At 44.7% G+C, this 20,165-nt stretch overlaps 1 protein-coding gene across 9 annotated transcripts in view; it reads right to left on the bottom strand.

Moving 5' to 3' along the window:
* abi1a (abl-interactor 1a) overlaps window positions 1–20,165 on the bottom strand; it is a 53,127-nt gene that overhangs the window by 10,410 nt on the left and 22,552 nt on the right. For 4 of the 9 annotated variants that reach the window (XM_017481643.3, XM_017481675.3, XM_017481683.3 and 1 more), the window contains exons 3-8: window positions 12,225–12,401; window positions 7,114–7,128; window positions 6,184–6,287; window positions 5,619–5,756; window positions 3,000–3,100; window positions 2,127–2,192 (exon numbers count right to left, since the gene is read on the bottom strand). In XM_017481643.3, coding sequence (XP_017337132.1) covers window positions 2,127–2,192; window positions 3,000–3,100; window positions 5,619–5,756; window positions 6,184–6,287; window positions 7,114–7,128; window positions 12,225–12,401 — 601 coding nt within the window. The remainder of the gene's footprint in view (window positions 1–2,126; window positions 2,193–2,999; window positions 3,101–5,618; window positions 5,757–6,183; window positions 6,288–7,113; window positions 7,129–12,224; window positions 12,402–20,165) is intronic. The other 5 variants (XM_017481661.3, XM_017481679.3, XM_017481669.3 and 2 more) reach the window with 3 other exon arrangements.

Genomic DNA, 20,165 nt, shown 5'->3' with positions numbered 1-20,165 from the left:
AGAAACGGAGAATTTATTTATTGTTTAAAGGTTAAGAGCAGCTAGCTACGGCTACAAGATCGCATCGCGTCACGATGGCGCCTACTTGTAACTCGTTTCGTTACAAGAAACCCCCCCCCCCCCCCGAGTCTCAAGATTATCCGTGTTGTAAACAACCTTGTGTGTGTTTATACAGATCGCCGTGTGGATACGTGTTCCTCGAAGGGCATTTCCTGTTTCCGATGCTCGATAACCGAGATGTTCGCTTCCCTCGTACGGAAGGGAAACAAACCCCCATGTCATCCACAATAAACAAACAGCAGGAGAGAGAGAGAGAGAGAGATGTAGAGCAGAAAGACGAGCACGGGGAAGACGAGGTGGGTCGATTATGTCCTCAGCGCCCCTTCGGAAGCTCTGGAATGCTCGCTGGGGACGTTTTCCACAGTTTTCAGCTCTCCTTTGTGAAGAACAGACCCGCAGTTGGCACAGAGGAAGTGGGACGGCTGCTTCTTGTTTTCCACAACATTGAAGAGTTCTCTGTATCATAACTGCTTTTTTTTTTTTTTTTTTTTTGGTCTTAATAACTTCAAGAGAAAGAAAGAACAGAAGCTTGTGAGGGAGCGACCGTTTTGTTGTTTATAGCTGCGAATACAGGAAATAAACGTGGCTCACAGACGTGCCACGCCGTTAAATCTAACCACGAATGAATAACGTGTCGTTTGATAATGAAAGAAAAAGTAGTAACTGGGAAATATCCACGGTGTAAGAGGAATAAAACACGTTCAGACGTGCTGTTAAAAGGTAAACGGATCAACTTCAGGGTTACGACCACAACCGCTCAATGGTTTAGTATTTTACTAGAAGACCACGTACCTGTGTCTTATTCCTTAATTAGCAATTCTGGCCAATCAGAACCCGGAATTCATTTCTTAACGGCTTTAAATGATCCTGCACTTTGAAGAATTTTCACTGCAGTGATGATAAAGAAAAAAAAAATTCCCCTTAAACTCCGAGCACCTGCTCGGGAACTCGGGGCGACATGGCTGCTCACAGTAAGACTCCTTACCTTAAAACCGAGAACACGATCGTATACACTAGACATACCGTTCGCTGCTTTGCGGGAAATATACCTCAGGCCACAGTTAGCTAAGACAAAGACGAACACGGAGGCATTCCCAACTTGTGGCTCAAACGCACAGGTGGAAAGTTCCGGCTTTCCACTTCCGGGGTGAGCCGAACGCAACGTTAGCCTTGTACAGAATCAGGAGGTTTACATCACAAACATTCTGCCGTCGTCGTCGTGCAGTGTTGGAAATCTAGACGTATACCCACCACCACTGGTTTAAAATATCCACCACCATTACCACCTCCACCACCACCTCCACCTCCACCTCCCGTAGGGTCTAAAAGTCCACGCCAGAGAGCTGCTTACATTCCCTTCAGCGATTAATACAACCGTTTCCAAATGATATTTCTCAAATTCAAATAATATTTCTCATAAAATAAGGGATTAAAAAAAACATGCATTTACATTTAACGAGGAAGATAATGAATCCATGTTAAGGTGCAATGGATTTTTTATTTTTATTTTTTTAAAGTATCTCACGTGTACAAATAACCCGGAAAAAAAGACGTTCGGAAAACGGACTTCTGGTCTGTCGGTCATTTTACAGACACTACACAGACCACCTAAGATTCTGGGGGCGGAGCTTCGTGACTTCGTTAGAATAAACGTACCTAACGCGCCTTTAATGTCGGATCACAGCTATTAACACGAGCGAGCATGCTTTACTGATTACGTAACATATACAGTACAGCAGCGAATACAACATACTAATTAAATGAAACAAAAATATTATCCGACCTCGATCCACGTTCGCGTTGATGTTTTTTCGCAAAATTGTGCGAAAGCGAATACTAGGAAAGAAAGAAAAAAAGTAAGAACGTTCTAATTTGCAGAAAATCCTAACAATAAATGATAAATGGATATTTCTATGTTTTGCTGTGTTCATTTATTTTATTTTTTAAAATCTTTCATTTTAAGATGATAGAATATAACAGTTCTTGGTTGTGGGGAGACTTTTAAACCCTAATTTACTTATATAAAGTACACACACACACACACACACACGGCTGAGATGTCTCACCTATAGCCATTGGGGCCCCAAACATGGGTGGAGGCGGAGGTGGGGGCGGAGCAAACATTGAAGGAACTGTAATGAATACAGCACAACCACATGAGATGACACTGATACACACACACACACACACACACACACACACACACAGTTACTCAGCTGCAATAATGAAGGGAGTTTCCATGGTTCTGTTCTCTCCCCCTCCGTCACACTGCACTTCTTTTCTCCTCCCTCTGTACACTACTCTGTGCATCACTCACATACCCCCCTACAACCCCCCCACCCCACCCCACCCCCCACCCCCGTGTCTGTCTGTTCACCTGCTTTCCTCCTACCAAACATCTCTTACACACTCAAACAGGCCACTCAGGCTGCGGGAGGGAGACAAACACGGCATTAATCATTAACACTTGTACAGACAGAGTGGATGTTTTAGTATCCGCTCTCGTCTCTGCTGATCTGTGTGTTTTCTATATCTCATAAACGGGTATGAAAGGGTTAAGAACACCTGCTGGAGGGAGAGAGAGAGCACATTAAACTGATTAAACATGGACTTTGGTCTCAGCTCATAACTCTCTCTCACACACACACACGCGCACACACACACACACACACACCAAATACTGATAACACTCTGCTGTTTGGTCAGAGTGAATTCCCCCCCCCCAAGTATCCTGTTTCTAACTGAAGTTTGATTAAATGATCCGAACTGAAGACAAAGGCAGAATAAAGGCTGGAATGGGTAAAAGGAGCTGTTTAAGGATACAGACACTCTCACGATGAAATGAAACAAGGAGAGGGTTGTATACGTGCTTGACCCAGAGGTTCAGTGTGATGATATTAAGGAGAGAAGGAAGTGGAAAGGAGGAGAATGAGCTGTACCTGGGCCAGAGTTAGGGATGGAGGGAGTCGGCACGGCGATGGGAATGCCAATACTGCTGCCTCCGCTGTTCTCACGACTGCCACTACCCCCACTGCTACCACTGCAGAGAGAGAGAGAGAGAGAGAGAGAGAGAGAGAGAGAGAGATTATTAAGTCTCCTTTCTTATCTATATTGAAGCTTTGGCAATAATTGTATGTAAACTATGCTGCCAATAAAGGACTTTGAATCGAAAATTGAAATTGAATTGAGAGAGACAGATAGAGAGAGAGAGAAAGAGACAGAGAGATAGAGAGAGGGAGAGAGAGAGAGATAGAGAGAGCGAGAGAAAGAGAGAGAGAGAGAGAGAGATGGGGGGGGGGGGGAGACTGACTGGACAAGAGACAGACAGAGAGCGAGAAATAGAGATGGAGGGGAAAGAGAGAGAGACAGAAAAGAAAGTGAAAAAGGGGGAGCGAGAGAGTGACAGAAATAGAGAAAAAGAAAAAATGGGTGTGAGAGCGAGAGAGAGAAAGAGAAAGACAGAAGTAGAGAAAGAGAAAAAGGGGGTGAGAGAGCGAGAGAGAGAAAGAGAAAGACAGAAATAGAGAAAGAGAAAAAGGGGGTGAGAGAGCGAGAGAGAGAGAGAGAGAGGCAGAAATAGAGAAAGAGAAAAAGGGGGTGAGAGAGCGAGAGAGAGAAAGAGGCAGAAACAGAGAAAGAGAAAAAATGGGTGTGAGAGCGAGAGAGAGAAAGACAGAAGTAGAGAAAGAGAAAAAGGGGGTGAGAGAGCGAGAGAGAGAAAGAGAAAGACAGAAGTAGAGAAAGAGAAAAAGGGGGTGAGAGAGCGAGAGAGAGGCAGAAATAGAGAAAGAGAAAAAGGGGGTGAGAGAGCGAGAGAGAGAGAGAGGCAGAAATAGAGAAAGAGAAAAAATGGGTGTGAGAGCGAGAGAGAGAAAGAGAAAGACAGAAATAGAGAAAGAGAAAAAATGGGTGTGAGAGCGAGAGAGAGAAAGAGAAAGACAGAAATAGAGAAAGAGAAAAAATGGGTGTGAGAGCGAGAGAGAGACAGAAATAGAGAAAGAGAAAAAGGGGGTGAGAGAGTTAGAGCATGAGGAGAGAGAGAGAGAGAGAGAGAGAGAGAGAGTGTAAATGATAAAAAGACGTGTTGAAGAAGAGGTATGTCTTTCTGCCCCGGACATCCTCTCATTTCTCTGTTTTCTCATAAAGATGTTTGTGAGAAACAGGACCATTTTCCATCTGATTCTTCCCATCACCATGGCAACCTGACAAGAGACGAACGTCTTTTGATGGATATTTGTCTCCATATTTCCACGATCTGGCTTCTCAACCGTGCAGCTGCTAGAGTAAGAGCTGGGGCTGGAACGCCCGGGCGTCGACGCGTCGATTCACAGAAACCATGGCAACGATCCTAAATCGATCATTCTCAAAAAATGTCGTGTAAGAATTCAATCAGAATGAGATGCATCGCGTCACGGCAAACGCCGCATTATGGTCAAAATGAAACCGTAGTGAATCGTGTGGAAATCTGAGGTTTACATGCCAGGTAAGAACTTCCGGCCAATCACAGAGCAGCTTTAAATCATTTCTGTTCTAAAGTGCAAAACTGTCATACGGCACAGCAATAAAAAGGGGGGAGGGGGGGATCTGGGGAAAAAACCATCAAACAAAAACTAGAAGTTAAGTTTTGCAACATAGTATTAGAAAAAATATATATATTTTCTACTTTTTACCCATAACCCTAACCTTGACATCATCTAGAAAAACATTAGAGACACATTTCCTGACAAAACTCACCACAAACTATACAGCACCATGACACCACCCAGGATATAGTGGGTTACACCCTAACTGTGCTCCATCCCTGCTATTATTATTATTATTATTATTATTACTACTATTATTATTCCTGTTAATGAGTTTATTACACTTCTCTTTTCAAACTCTATCCATGACGCTTTGGCTGTACATTATGCAGTTATGCTAATCACACTCTCCTGCCATGAAAGAGAAAGGATAAGAGTGTTATACAGTGAAAGCATCGAGGTGAGGCTGCAGCATTCGCTCCTATTCATTCATGCATTTATCCAAACAGCCAATCACGTGGCAGCAGCGCCATGCATAAACTCGCACAGACACAAGCGGTCGTAACCACGCTCTACAACCGTGGTGAGCAGAAAAGCATCTGGAAACACATGGAAACTTCGAGGAGGATGGGCTACGATAGCGGGAGACCAAATCGAGTTGCACTCCTGTCTGCCAAGAGCAAGAATCATGGGTACTGTGCGCACAGCATCGGCACTTTATGGTGGAAATCCAAGGAACTGGTCCTTTTTATAGTGGGAAAGGTATTGGAGGACGGAGTTCAAATCAACAGATCCGAGTCACTTTCTAACTACTTACCAAATACGGTGTATTTATACCTTCCTCGGCCAGCACTCGGATGTTTTCGCTAATGAGGCGACATAAATCAGACATATTTGTCCACTAACACACCCACACTTAAGTGAGAATGACGGTGTACATACAGGATCTGTCAATCCACACCACTCCTGAGATATTAACGATAGACTAGTATTTCTAAATACCATGAGGCGATGCTGCGTGTGTGTGTGTGTTACCTGTGGGTTCTTGGTCTTTGGCTGAGCGAGGCCGTGCGTCCCGGGCTGTGCGTCCCGAGGCGAGCGGGGCTGGTCATGTAGTCGTTAGGCACTGTGGGAGGTTTTACTGGCTCAAGAGTTTTATACGAAGTGTTACGCCTGAGAGAGGGAGCGAGCGAGAAAGAGAGAAGGAAATTATTTATTAAATAAATCGAAGAAATTCTTAGATATTTTGTCAATCACATACGGTATCTAACATCTCCGGTACTTCGGAGTTGAAGAAAAAAAGTTGAGGAACACCTGAGAGGTGAGGGACCAAGTGTAAATCTGGATGAAAATCTTACAATAAATAATACAAATCATCACAGCTTTTGTCTACCATTAATTACACTTAATCCCATATAATATAACTAGAAATGGATAAAAAAAAAAATTACATTGATGATTAATAAATGAAAAAAAAGTTGGTGTACAAGTTGTTGTATAAAACGTGTTGTTAGAGGAAAACGATCCACTTCAGGCTCCATCCTCTTATTTCTCTATAACATCGTGTTGGGTTTCTTTCCGTTCGTAAACTGCTACTTACCCCAGAGTGCCACGCCCTGCCATGGGCGGACTGGGTGGCTTCTGTGTCGGCGGATTGGTCCTCGATAGCGTTCCTCCTCTGACTGATTGGTTGTTTCCATGTTGCTGATTGGGCGAGAGTTAAAAACAGCATGAGTGCTTGTTTGATCAGACGTTCACAGACAAACTGTAAACAAGGACAACAGAACAATGGGGCAAATGTTGAGCTTCCCAGACCTCGCTATTAAAAACCGGCTGTAGATATCTCCCGGCTTTCTAATCCTGGATCAAAAAAAGTCTAGAAGTTGGACAATCTTGTTTTAGCACACCACACTCGCTTCAAAAAAAACGTGAGTATCACCTGACCAGGTGAACTGGGTGTTACAGTGGCTAAAACACACACATTTGCAGTGTATGTTATGACTAGGATGAAATATTCGACACGCATCATGTTACTGATGTTGGATCGGCAATCCTATTTTTCATTAGGATGCTACTGTGCGATGTTCGATAAATAACTGGCACTGTTCAAGGCTCTATGAAAGCAGTCATTGAGTCTGGGAAACCCACACAGCCTACAAAAGGGTCATTTTAAGTACATGTGCAGGAGCTATTTTGTGTTAAGACGGAGAGTCGCGTAGGGGTGGGCGATACGACGTAAACGAGACACTAAAGTTAACAAGACTGGATTTGTCGGCACTGCTCTCTCGCCAATCAGCTGTAAATCCGATCAACATGGTCTCGGATTTTCACTTTCACGACGTCATACACCCTTAACAATAACAATAACAATAACAACACTGCTCGGTTATATCGCCCAGCCCTGTTATGTGGACCACGTGATATTAGGGGGAATTAAATTGAACTACAAGGGAGACGGGGGTTGAGGGTAAAGCGGGTAATCAGTAACAAACTACAGCGGGATTGGGGCACTTGATAAAAGAGGACTTACCTTGGCTTTTAGCCACTAATGCAGGCATGAGAAAGAGAGAAAGAGAAAAATATAAGAGGAGGCAGAACGAAAAAGAGACAGACGAGCAGGTCAAAAATTACTTATATCAATACTGTTTTTCAACCTCTAGATAAATGGGGATGGGTGCTAAAATATTACTGCTCTGCAGTTCGGTACTTTTCCTGCTGTAAAAAAACAAACAAACAAAAAAACAGTAGTGTTAAACTACTGGATGTACGGATAAGGAATGACCCCATCTCTGGTAGTTAACACAAGCTACTTGTGGAAAAACAGAGCGAGTGCAATTGCTTCACTGCCTGTGTCGACTTGACTCTCGTCCAAGTAACTTGAGATTCAACATGGACTTGACACTAAGGGATCTATGACTTAGTGATCAAAGATTTTGACACTATGGTAAGTGATGTGAGAGTTGACTTAAGTGATTTGCATGTGAGGGGGACTTGAGACTCGACTTGGATTTGAGGGTAAAAGTGACTTGAGACTCGACTTGGATTTGAGGGTAAAAGTGACTTGAGACTCGATTTGGATTTGAGGGTAAAAGTGACTTGAGACAGGACCAGGATTTGAGGGTAAAGGTGACTTGAGACTCGATTTGGATTTAAAAGTGACTTGAGACTCGACTTGGATTTGAGGGTAAAAGTGACTTGAGACTCGACTTGGATTTGAGGGTAAAAGTGACTTGAGACTCGACTTGGATTTAAAAGTGACTTGAGACTCGACTTGGATTTGAGGGTAAAAGTGACTTGAGACTCGATTTGGATTTGAGGGTAAAAGTGACTTGAGACTCGACTTGGATTTGAGGGTAAAAGTGACTTGAGACTCGACTTGGATTTGAGGGTAAAAGTGACTTGCCACTTGGTCTCGTGTGGTAAGTGACAGGACTATACCATTAACACTAGTTGTAAATCAACTGAAGAGCTGAACCAGGTTCGCTGAAAGCAGTGTACATGGCTACAAATGCTACAAATTATTCTGTCGCTGTTGTTTTTAGATAATTGTTAAAACCAGTGGCAGATTTTCATACCCCATTGCCCTGAGCTAGCTGTGAGTTTTGTTTTCCTAGCAGCAGTTGTAACTTTTAAGGCTCATCTGTTTTTAATCAAAGTCTTGGAGAACCTTAGACAAATGAAACAACATTAATATGTGGAAGACTTCTTTAATGTCAATTAATATTAGAGGCCTTTATTTGGAGATATAAAGAAATAACTACTTTGTTGAAAAAAAAAAGTGATTACTGCTTGGCCATTTATCTACAAAGGACAAGCCTCAAAGGACAAGTCCCAAGCCTTCTTTTAATGTTTATGGTCACATATGCAAAGAAAGTAAATTCATAGAGAAAATAAAATAAAAGCAAGGAGTAAAATTCTTGTTTCCGACACTAAAAACTATTTGTCCAATGATCCCTAGTGGCAGTGTTGAGCTTCGGCCCTTTCAACATGCCAAATCCTATCCTTAGCACCCGCCCAACAACATACTAATCTTTCTTACTCCGAATGCAATTCTAAGGTAAGCCAAGACCTTACTGTAGGGAGTAACAAAAAAAAGAGATTAAAATGATCATGACAACCAGAGAATCCAGTGCTGAGTCAATAATGCATGCTCTAATGTGGGCAATGAGGTAACTGTGATGGAAGAAAACAACATTATTCATTCATTCATACTGGAGTAAAAGCACTTCAACTAATAGCTGATGTTACCTGGTTTCACAGAAGCTCAAATGGTCATAAGGAAAGTAAATAACCTTGTTGAGGTTTAGGGCTTTGTGTACGAGTGAAATATGAACAAGGGATTACAGCACGATCTGACTCTGTTGTGTAATATTGATTGGAAACAAGTGAGGAAATGAGTGAGGCTCCAGATGTAGAGGACAAATGACTGATTGGCCATCTCCGGTGTGTAGGAAGGTGAAATAAAAAAAAAAATAATAAAAAAATATATATATGGACTGGCTGGGTGTAAAGGGAAAAATCAGCAGTTAAGGTTTATGCAAGTGATTAGGGTTTAAATGCCAGGATAGAGGATTGCATCGGGAATGGGGTTCTGTCGGACTCCATTCCGAGGGCGGGAGAGGACAAACAGATATGACAATTGTGAGACGAAGGAAGGCCATGTTGATTAACATGGGAGCGTGTTGGACATGGTACGGTGATCGTTCAGTGCTGAAAATTGGGCTTTCCTCATTCAGTCATGTATTAATTCATCTTCTGGAACCTGGTCTAAGTCGGTGTTGTACTTTGGAAGATAGAAACATCCATGTCCAACTACAAGAACACATATGGGCACAAGAAAGAACAGCAGTAGGAGCTGGAGGGACTCCTCGAATGTTCTACAGGAGTGGGCATGACCTATCAAGAATGTCTGTGGGAGAAGGCCAGACTGATCAGAAGCATCTGCAGTAGCAGGAGGGATTGGTCAGGAATATCTGCAGGAATGGACAGGATTCGTCAGGAATGTCTGCAGGAGCGGGCGGGATTGGCCAGGAACGTCTGCAGGAGCGGGCGGGATTGGCCAGGAACGTCTGCAGGAATGGACAGGATTCGTCAGGAACGTCTGCAGGAGCGGGCGGGATTGGCCAGGAACGTCTGCAGAAGCGGGCGGGATTGGCCAGGAATGTCTGCAGGAGCGGGCGGGATTGGCCAGAATTCATTTTGGAGTTCAGTTCAAGCTGATTTCTGATGTACTTGTAAACCACTCTAGGATAATGGGGTCTGCCAAATGAAGTTTGTATGAAAATAATGTGTACGGGTACAAACAAAAATAGCAGCGGGAACTGGAGAGATTGGTCAATCTTTCAACAGTAGCAGGCAGAACTGATCAAAATTCTTTTGGCAACTTGTACTTGTAAGTCACTCTGTAAGAGTATCAAATGAGTAAACGTAAATGTAGTGAAACCTGCCCTGACATGTGTGAGGCTCTATTTAGACTGGGGTAAAACCAGACCAGTCACTTCTACCAACTTGGCTGCAAACATATGGGAACGTGTGGGATGAAGCAAGCCGAGAGTTAGTGTTTAAATGACGTGTAAATGGAAGAAATATTTTTCTTCCAACACCCAACATCACAGAGTAAAGGCACAGCGGAAAATGTAACGCTTATCTCCACCTAAGACATCCTTTAGAAAGCACAGCTTCTCTGCATTTCCAAAGCAGTTGACTGGATTAATCTTCAGCTGACTAGCAACGAAAAACTCAGCTTTTGCAGTAACAGAGTGAACCCTCAGTGGGCGAGCGAGTTTGGCCTGGCTAAAGATGCTTTAATCCTCCAATGTGATGAGTCAGGCTTTGGTGGAATGTCTGCAGGCTGTATAGAGTTTGAAACTCGTTTCAGAGGAAGGAGAGAGCCAGAAAAACGCCTTTGCCTGAGGACAAGAGAGAACTACTGCAGAGTATTTTCCCACACCACTCTCTGAGTTCAGGAGGCATATGTGAAGGAGAAAAATGAGACCGAGATGAGTGAGGTATTGTGCCAAAATCAATGCACTCGTATGCCGAGATCTTCACGAGGTGTCTGACTCATGCGGCTTACTAGCAATTAAAGTTTGAGAGGAAACCCCAACTAACACTGAACACCATGACTTGTAACACATTTTGAAAGAAAGGTGGCCTTTTCAACTTCCTTCTGCAAATGTGTTGCATCTTGCTTGTAAATAGATGAAACTAGGGGATTTTAAAGCAGCAATTTAACAACCACTGTGGCTAATCAGGAAGTTTGATTTCAACCACATGTAATACATTATTACTGTAGTGGAACAGACCTGATAACAGACTGCCACACTTGCTATCGCTGGGGCTGACCAGGCCTGTATGACTGAGCTCGACACAAGTTAAAAGGACTTTTTATGGAAGAGCGGTAGCATGAAGGCGCTTTTGGAGTTAGCCCAAAGCTATGCTGTAGACTCAACGAACATATGCAGAAAGGTTCTCTGGTCAGATGAGACCAAAACCGACCTTTCTGGCCTTATGACAAAGTGTTACATTCGGCGGTAACCCAGCGCTGCTCATCATGCGGAGAACAGCACCCCCGCCGTGAAGCATGCTGGCGGTAGCATCATCAAAATGTTGCGGGGACGCCGTTTAACAAGCTGGGACTGGGACGGAGACGAAGCTGATACGGACACCTCCAAGAAAACTGCAGGCAAAGGTGGCTCGACCAAGTAGTTACCGAAATTTCATTTCAATTCCAAGGTGCAAGACTGCAAGATGTGGAAAAGTTCGAGAGGACTGAATACTTGCAAGGCACCACAGAGTGCTGTACTGTCCGTACTACACATCTAACCATAGGCATTAAATCGTTCATGGTGCTACAAACTCCAGCAGAGAGCACAGACTTTGATGGAAAAGCATCCTGTATAGCTTTCGTTTGTATGATTTGCATAAACGATGACTGTGAAGTTTCAGTTTTTATGCATTGGCATAAATTACTTTTTTTTTTATTATTAAGGCTCATTTCAGAGCCTTAACACGGCACAGGCACGCTGTAGATGAAATAATCACAGGCTTTAGACGTGCGTGTCACTTAATTCAGGCTGTCAGAATACCGTCTGCACGGCTGATCCTGCAGCCGGCACCGCTGTAAAGCCTACAGCGGAGGCATGATTACAATGATTGATTGGAGTGTGGAAAAGGCAGCTTCGGAGAGATGTCCAAAAGCAGCTGCGTCTGGTTCTGATTTAATTAAGGGAGGTTTCCTTCGCTCTGGGCGGTAAGGGAGAAGCTCTGCTACTCTTGTCGATTTCTGCCCTGGGGGGTGGGGGGTTGTGGCAGGGGGAGATGAGCTGTAATTTCGGGCAAGGCAAGACTACAAACACAAGGAAGAATTTCCCTACAGCGTGTCTGTGGAGTTTAGATGCTTATTATTATTATTTTCCTGACTGAAATAACTCATTGAGAAGAGAAAAAGAGCAGACAGCAATCCAAGTGCTTCCTAAAAGACTCGTAACGGAAATAACTGCCTCTTTAATCCGAACGTAGGAGTAGCTTGTAGAAAATACTGCACAAACTGATTCGTCTAAAACTCCCCTGAGTCAAATATCTCACAAACACACACACACCCACACACAAGCATCTCAGCAGCTGAAGAGCAGGACGTACCTTAACTCCGTGCCCCACGTCGTCCAACATGGTGTAATCGATCGGTTTTCGGATGTACCTCACCGGCCTCTCTATGTTGGCTGGAGCGATGATCTTATGCGTCCTGGTCGTGTTCTTGTTAGTGGTCAGGATGCCGATCTCTCGCCTGGCCACCTTCTCCTTATGGATGTCCACTGTCTATAAACACAAAAAGAGATAAAAGCAAACAAACCGTGATGCAACGGCAACCTGAGCCAGTCGGATCGGCTTCACGATCTAATGACGTGTGGTATACGAGCTACGGCCGTTAACGCACGGTTGAGCCCCGAAATCTTTTTACACAGCAGCGCCCCCCACCCCCACCCCCCACACACACACACAAACCAACCAACCCAATGGCTGTCTTTACTGTCCAAAGTAATTACAGTATTTAAAATAATCTGCACAGAAGCACTGCAGAGACAATCAGACGGAGAGACGGTTTATAATGGAATAGAGGAACAAATACTAAATAGCATCTGCTATTCAAGTCCCTGTGTAAGTTGTTGCTATAGAAAGTACAGAAACGTATAAAACCAGGTGTACGTTCTGCTTAACAGTGCGGGCTTATATGGCAAACAACTTCCTCCACCACCTCCCTAATCATGATCATTCACACAGTAGGTTCACTAATCTCAAGGTCTGGACAGCTGAAGGAATGTAAGCCTTGACACCCTCTCGCTCTCTTTCTCTCTCTCTATCTCTCTCTCTCACACACACGCACGCACAAACACACACAGGATTCCTTTCATTTGTCTGTCACGTAGCCAAGATCACTCCCAACCTGCGACTCAAAAACCTCTGAGAACCAACACATGGCCACACCCAAGACATTCAAGCAACACACTCCACTTCCTGGTTTTGAAATGTAACACCCACTAAGACACGGTACTTCCTGTAATCCTAGTGGAGTTACTCACTGCTCACCTGAAATAACCTTCAGAGGACCACAGAACACCTCGAACCCGTTCAAACGTTTAATCGTGGACCTTATTGTGTCCGGCTGATTTTGGTTGTTTTGTTCCTTGAAATGATTCCACCTTCCGCTTTTATAAAATCGCACCCCACACTACGGATTCGTCTCGGACCTTCTGCACCTGTTCGATTATTTACTGTCTACAAGAATGCTTGTCTATGTTCAAATGAAACGTGATCAATTGTGATACCGCTCTATTTAAATGATAGAGCGGTATCACAATATCTCTAGCGTAAAACAATTGATCGCATTGTAGATTTTACAGTTGATCAGAATATTGCCCAGCCCTGTCTGTCTATATTTGAACTGGGTGTACAGGTGCAATCAGAATGACTCGACCCCCAGTGCAAATCAGGTTTATCGTCAAAATGTACAGACTTTCAGCTGTTTGCAGTGAACAAATCAAACAAAAGCAGTTGAAATAGTTCAACACAACGAATGCTGCAAGTGGTTTCCCCAAATTCAACTGAAAACACAATTTACAATGACTTCTCCGGTTTCAAAATTATTCACCCCCCTGAATAGAATCACTCACAACAGCGCACACATACAAAACAAGTGTTGTCTCAAACACACCTGATGCGACTAATCAAGGGCTTCATAAGTTGCACCAGGTGTGCTTGAGCTGGAACCCAAAAAAATACCCGACCTGGCTAGGAGCAGAAAATATATAAATACCTGGACGGGGCAGAAAAAGGAAGCTATGAACAGCTGCAAGCAGATTTCAGAGAAGGCAGGTTGTGAAAAACCCTCGAGTGACTGCAAAAGACCTGCAGCATAACTTGGTGTAACAGGCACTGAGGCTTCGGTGAGCACAGTAAGGTGTGTACTAAATGCAGAAGGTTTCCATGCCAGAACTCCAAGATGTTCACCGCTACTGACCCAAAAGCACAAGAAAAGTCACCTCAAAATCATATAAATAAGCCACAGGACTTTTGGGATTCTGTTCTACGGAGCGATGAAACAAAACTGGAACTTTTCGGCACGATGGATCGGCAGTACGTCTGGAGGAAGAAGAATGAAGAAAGAACACTCTGTCCACAGTCGAGCATGGTGGTGGCGCGGCGATGCTCTGGGGCTGCTTTGCATCCTCTGGCGCTGGAATCCTGCAGCGTGTGGAAGGCGAGATGGATTCAATGAAGTATCAGGAAATCCTAGGAGAAAACATCACGCCGTCTGTGAGGAAGCTGAAGTTTGGGCGTCATCGGATCTTCCAACAGGACAATGATCCCAAGCATACCTCAAACTCCACCAAGGCTTGGTTGTATAAGAAGTCCTGGAAGATTCTACAGGGCCATCACTGTCATCTGTCTTGAACCCCATAGAAAATCTCTGGTGGGATTTGAAGGCGGCGGCTGCAGCATGCAAACCCGAGAATATTACTGACCTGGACGCCATTGCTCATGAGGAATGGGCTAAGAGTCCTCAGGAACGCTGCAGAAACCCTGCATCTCGTTTTCAGCAGGTCATAACAGAAAACGATTCTACAGATGCTTGCCATGAAGGGGGTGAATAATTTTGAGACTGGAGAAGTCATTATAAGTTGTATTTTCAGTTGAATTTGGGGAAACCACTCGAAGCATTCATTGTATTTCAACTGCTTTTGTTTGATTTGTTCACTACACGCAGCTGAAAGTCTGTACATTTTGACACTAAACCTTATTTGCAATGAGGGTTGAATAATATTTTAATATTCAGGTCAGAAACCACAAAGTAGAATTTCGGCTGCACACATGACCTTGCAATTGGTTAGTGCCCACACGATGTGGTGTAGAGTTCACAGAATACACAAACCCAGAATACACTCTGTGTGTTCAATTAACCAACGTCCACAGCAGGAAACTGAACAATTGCAACACGTTAGAATGTTTTCCTGTCTAACAAAGTGCACGAAACCATCGCAGCAGGAACTGAGGTGGGGTAGACAAGAGTGCAGGGGTGAGTGACGGGGTTTTACACACACTTTAATCATGACCCGGGTCCAGTTTTGCAGCTCGTGACCTCCCGAGACCTCTCGAACAAACCCAGTGCGCGACCGGGCCGGGGCAAAGAGCACACAGCGCTCACGGGTCTCAGGCAGACTCCATAAAGCAGCAGTGGAAAGACGCTAATGATGGACAGGGTGTGTGTTTGTGTGCGTGTGTTTGAGACTGCACCAATGGTAGCAGCAGTTCTTTATCACAGCAAACAAGCATGCAGCTGGCAGAGGGAGGGAAGTGAGAGGCCTCAGAGGCTGATTTCATCTCCTTCCTGTGTGTAAAAATACCGTCCAGGCTGCAACCACCCAGTGCACACACAACCACACACACACACACACACACACACACAGTGAAATCCCAGAGAAGGTATAGTCCTTGAGAACAAAATTATTTGATTTTTGGTGTCATTTGCACAAAAACACTTAGATTTCTTTGTCACATAAGCGCCTTTAGATCCTTCAACAACAACAAAAAAAAGTTAAAGTTCTTATTAAATCTTCATCTCTCATTCATTCTCCCTCGTTATATTTCATCAGAACCGTATCCGAGAGCCGACCGAAAGGAACCTCGGAAAGCCCGTAGTGCTTATCGTCTTTCAGACAGGTGGAAGGATCTTAGCTGTTCATCAAACGAGAGGGCGGAGCTGCGAAGGGAAACGAGCGTGCTTAATGGTCCGCTCAAACAAAATGGCTGCATTTCGGCGGCATCCTCGGACGATGATGTGGTCTCGTATGAGGTGATAGCATCGTTTAATGGAATCGTGAGTTGACATTTCTGAACTTTACTCAGAGCCCGACGACAGCAGGGCTTTTTCAGTCTCTGGGCCAATCGCAGTAAAGGTGGGCGGGTCATTCATAGAGAGACAGAGAGGGCAGCTTCGCTCCATCTGAAGTGCCTTTCTGAATTGGAAGTCTGTCCTGATACATGTATAAATGAGCATTAACACTCACTTCCTCCCCTCCCTCTCTCGTACGGGCATCTTGCTCAATCCTCGGTCACTGACTCAGTCTCTGATTAAACCATTCCACAGACGGAGGAGAAAATGTCACCCTCGGCACGTTGCCGCCGCACTGCACCCAGCCCCGACATTCCCACCACAGCTGGATTCAGCAGCTATTTCTGCCAGCTGTCTCTGAAGAATGATCTTGACTCATTCGGTTTTCTTTTGCTCCGTCAAACGTCTGAACTGTGGAACAAGTGATTTCTGCTCTATTCACAGGAAGTCATGTTACCAAGCAGTTTAAAAATAAATAATACATAAACGCATTTTGGACTTACCCTCTCTATTTACTAGCACACTATCACTGTTGTCTCAAATGTATTTACTCTTCCAGACAGTAAAGTACTTGAGTACTAACACCAACCAGTTTTGCTTTCCTATTACAGTTTCAATTTCTGGTCATCACTGCTCCTGATTATTCTCCGGGTTGGATCACGGAGGCCTTGGAGGTGTCTCTCTCGAGGGGTTACGGCTCACGGAGGGACTCGCTGTGGATTTATGGTCAGGCAGGATAGTGATTTAACAGCGGTGAAGTACTAATAAAAGAGTTACAACCCCATCATTTTAGACTACAGTGATGTAGAGAATCTAAAGCTCAGAGGTCTGGTTCACTAATTGCACGCGTAGCTACAGTCGGCCTACATGATCCGTGACGGGAAAGTGGAAGAAAAATGAACGGAACTATATCGGCGTGTAATGGCGTTTTCATGCAGTGTGTTTTGACAGCACTATTTAAACCCTGAATGGTCTAATGAGTGAGTGTGTGACTGAGTATGACCCGATCCCTCCCTCCCTCCCATCCTCCGAGTAGCCGTTTATGGCCTGGCAGCTTCCACAAGCTGCATAAATCTCACGCTGCCCTGCAAAATTAAACGACCCGTACACGCGAGTCCTACGCCGGTTTCTGCGAGGCGGTTTAACTGAGGGTGAGAGCCGGCCGCGGTGTTCACTTATACAGCGCACTGTTTCGGCGCAGTTTTGTAGAGGTGCCCGAAAACATAACGGAATTTTTTATATTCCATAATAGACAACAAAAGTAGCCTAAGGGAGACAAAACACCCATAATGCACTGTGCTGTTTGGTTTAAATTCACTTGTATGCTTTGAGACTACTTTTAGCGGATCTGTTGTTTTGCGGAGCCGTTCGGTTTAGATCCGGCTCGATTACTTTATGACCTTTGGGTCAAACGATAGTTGTGACGGAATGTCTCGGATTTCCTCGTTCAGAGCCGATGTTAACCTCCGTCCAGACTAATCCGACCGGAACCGGACGGCGTGGACGCGATCAAGTGATCTAGTGACAGGGACTCCGGCTCTTTCCAGCGAGTCAGATTATTTGACTCGTCTTCAACTCCGAAGCGGCTCGGTCTTTTCTAAACCCGATGGTTTGTTTGCTCTTTTGTCCCCGTGAACAACTTCCGTGCGCCTTAGCGTCGAGTCTTCGAGTCTCAGGAACTGTCCCGGAGCGATGGACACCTTTCTTCCGTAAAATACTCCGCTTCTCGGGTGGTGTTGTGATGATGGTGGTGGAAAACGAGGTCACTCCAAAACCTCCCATAGGTGTCCAGGTTATAGCTCTGGTGAGTCGTGGCATAGCATCTCTCATTTTAAACAATTTAAATTTAAACATCTCTCATCAAAACGATTCAACTCGGTGAGCCTGGGATAGAGGCGGAGTCATGCTGGAAGGGACCACGCCCATCAGGATACAAATCGTTCAGTCTGAAGAGATTTGGATTGATTTGCCGTGATGCTTGATGCAAAAAAAATTAATAAATAAAACAAATGCCACCAAAACAATAACACAGCCACTGTTTTTTCACTGTTTGTCACTCATCTCTGTGTGGCTGTGTTTACAAAGGTGAGGATTGCCCTTGACAACCGTTTCAAACAGGAAACGTGCAAGCTTCAGCAGTTTTCTCAGGGTGGCATCTGTTAAAATATCAACCGTGCACACACACAAAGCAACCCATACACACGAAAAAGTGTTCTATTCTCGCACGTGTGAGTGTGCGGTCTAGCGAGTCGTCCAATAGAGCAGCGTTTGATAATGGCGTTTTGTTTTAGACGTGAAAAAGTGTGACCAGATGTTTGTGGTTACTGGCAGTTACCGATAGCCTCGTCTTCCTTCAACACGTTTTGTGTGAAAACACCCTCGCGATGACAAAAAAAGACACGCTTCATACGGTCATTAATGTGGCACACGATGAACAGAACACACGCCCGTACCACCCAAAATCCAACAGCAATCGACAAATAACACCAGGTGCATGACTCAAGGCCGTTCCGGGCCGTCGTAGGGACGTGGCACGGAGGTGTGCGTCAGGACTGAGCATGCAGTTTTATATTTATATAGAAATACACAACGAGCACGTTCATAGACATGAGAAACATTAGCAAGAAGCCAAAACAGATCTAGCTACAGTAAAGTTAGCGCAAATGTCTCGTATTGATGAAGCACTGGTGCTAATGAAATGGGATTGGAGAAAGATTTACACATAGGCACTCTGACATCTATGGATCATCCGTCAGTCCACGCCGCGTTAATTCACGATCATCTCTTCATCCGTTACGCTCGGCATGACAACGCTATCGATTCACGGAAACGCAGACACACCGGCACACTTTATCCCTCGAGATAGTGGGATTATGATGATGGGAAACAAGTTATACAGTATCTCACAAAAGTGAGCACACCCCTCACATTTTTGTAAATATTTGATGATATCTTTTCATGTGACAACACTGAAGAAATGACACTTTGCTACAATGTAAAGTAGTGAGTGTACAGCTCGTGTAACAGTGTACATTTACTGTCCCCTCAAAATAACTCAACACACAGACATTGATGTCTAAACCGCTGGCAACAAAAGTGAATACACCCCTAAGTGAAAATGTCCGGCCCAAAGTGTCAATATTTTGTGTGGCGCCATTATTTTCCAGCACTGCCTTAATCCTCTTGGGCATGGAGTTCACCAGAGCTTCACAGGTTCCACTGGAGTCCTCTTCCACTCCTCCATGACCACATCACGGAGCTGGTGGATGTTAGAGACCTTGTGCTCCTCCACCTTCCGTTTGAGGATGCCCCACAGATGCTCAATAGGGTTTAGGTCTGGAGACATGCTTGGCCAGTCCATCACCTTCATGTGTGCATCACCTTCAGTCCATGAACTGTAGCTCACCAGTGCCGGCAGCACTCATACAGCCCCAGACCATGACACTCCCACCACCATGCTTGACTGTAGGCAAGACACACTTGTCTTTGTACTTCTCACCTGGATGCCGCCACACACGCTTGACCCCATCTGAACCAAATAAGTTTATCTTGGTCTCATCAGACCACAGGGAATGGTTACAGTAATCCATGTCCTTAGTCTGCTTGTCTTCAGCAAACTGTTTGCGGGCTTTCTTCTGCATCATCTTTAGAAGAGGCTTCCTTCTGGGACGACAGCCATGCAGACCAATTTCATGCAGCGTGCGGCGTATGGTCTGAGCCCTGACAGACTGACCCCACACCCCTTCAACCTCTGCAGCAATGCTGGCAGCACTCATACGTCTATTTCCATGGCGAGGCCTGTTCTGAGTGGAACCTGTCCTGTTAAACCGCTGTATGGTCTTGGCCACCGTGCTGCAGCTCAGTGTCAGCGTCTTGGCAATCTTCTTATAGCCTAGGCCATCTTAACGTAGAGCAACAATTCTTTTTTTCAGAGAGTTCTTTGCCATAAGGTGGCATGTTGAACTTCCAGTGACCAGTATGAGGGAGTGTGAGAGCGATGACACCAAATTTAACACACCTGCTCCTCATTCACACCTGAGACCATGTAACACTAACAAGTCACATGACACCAGGGAGGGAAAATGGCTAATTGGGCCCAATTTGTACATTTTCACTTAGGGGTGTACTCACTTTTGTTGGCAGCGGTTTAGACATTAATGTCTGAGTGTTGAGTTATTTTGAGGGGACGGCAA

The sequence above is a fragment of the Ictalurus punctatus genome, chromosome 1 (genome assembly GCF_001660625.3).
Source record: "Ictalurus punctatus breed USDA103 chromosome 1, Coco_2.0, whole genome shotgun sequence".
NCBI lineage: Eukaryota > Metazoa > Chordata > Actinopteri > Siluriformes > Ictaluridae > Ictalurus > Ictalurus punctatus.
This window is presented reverse-complemented; position numbering and strand designations above follow the sequence as displayed.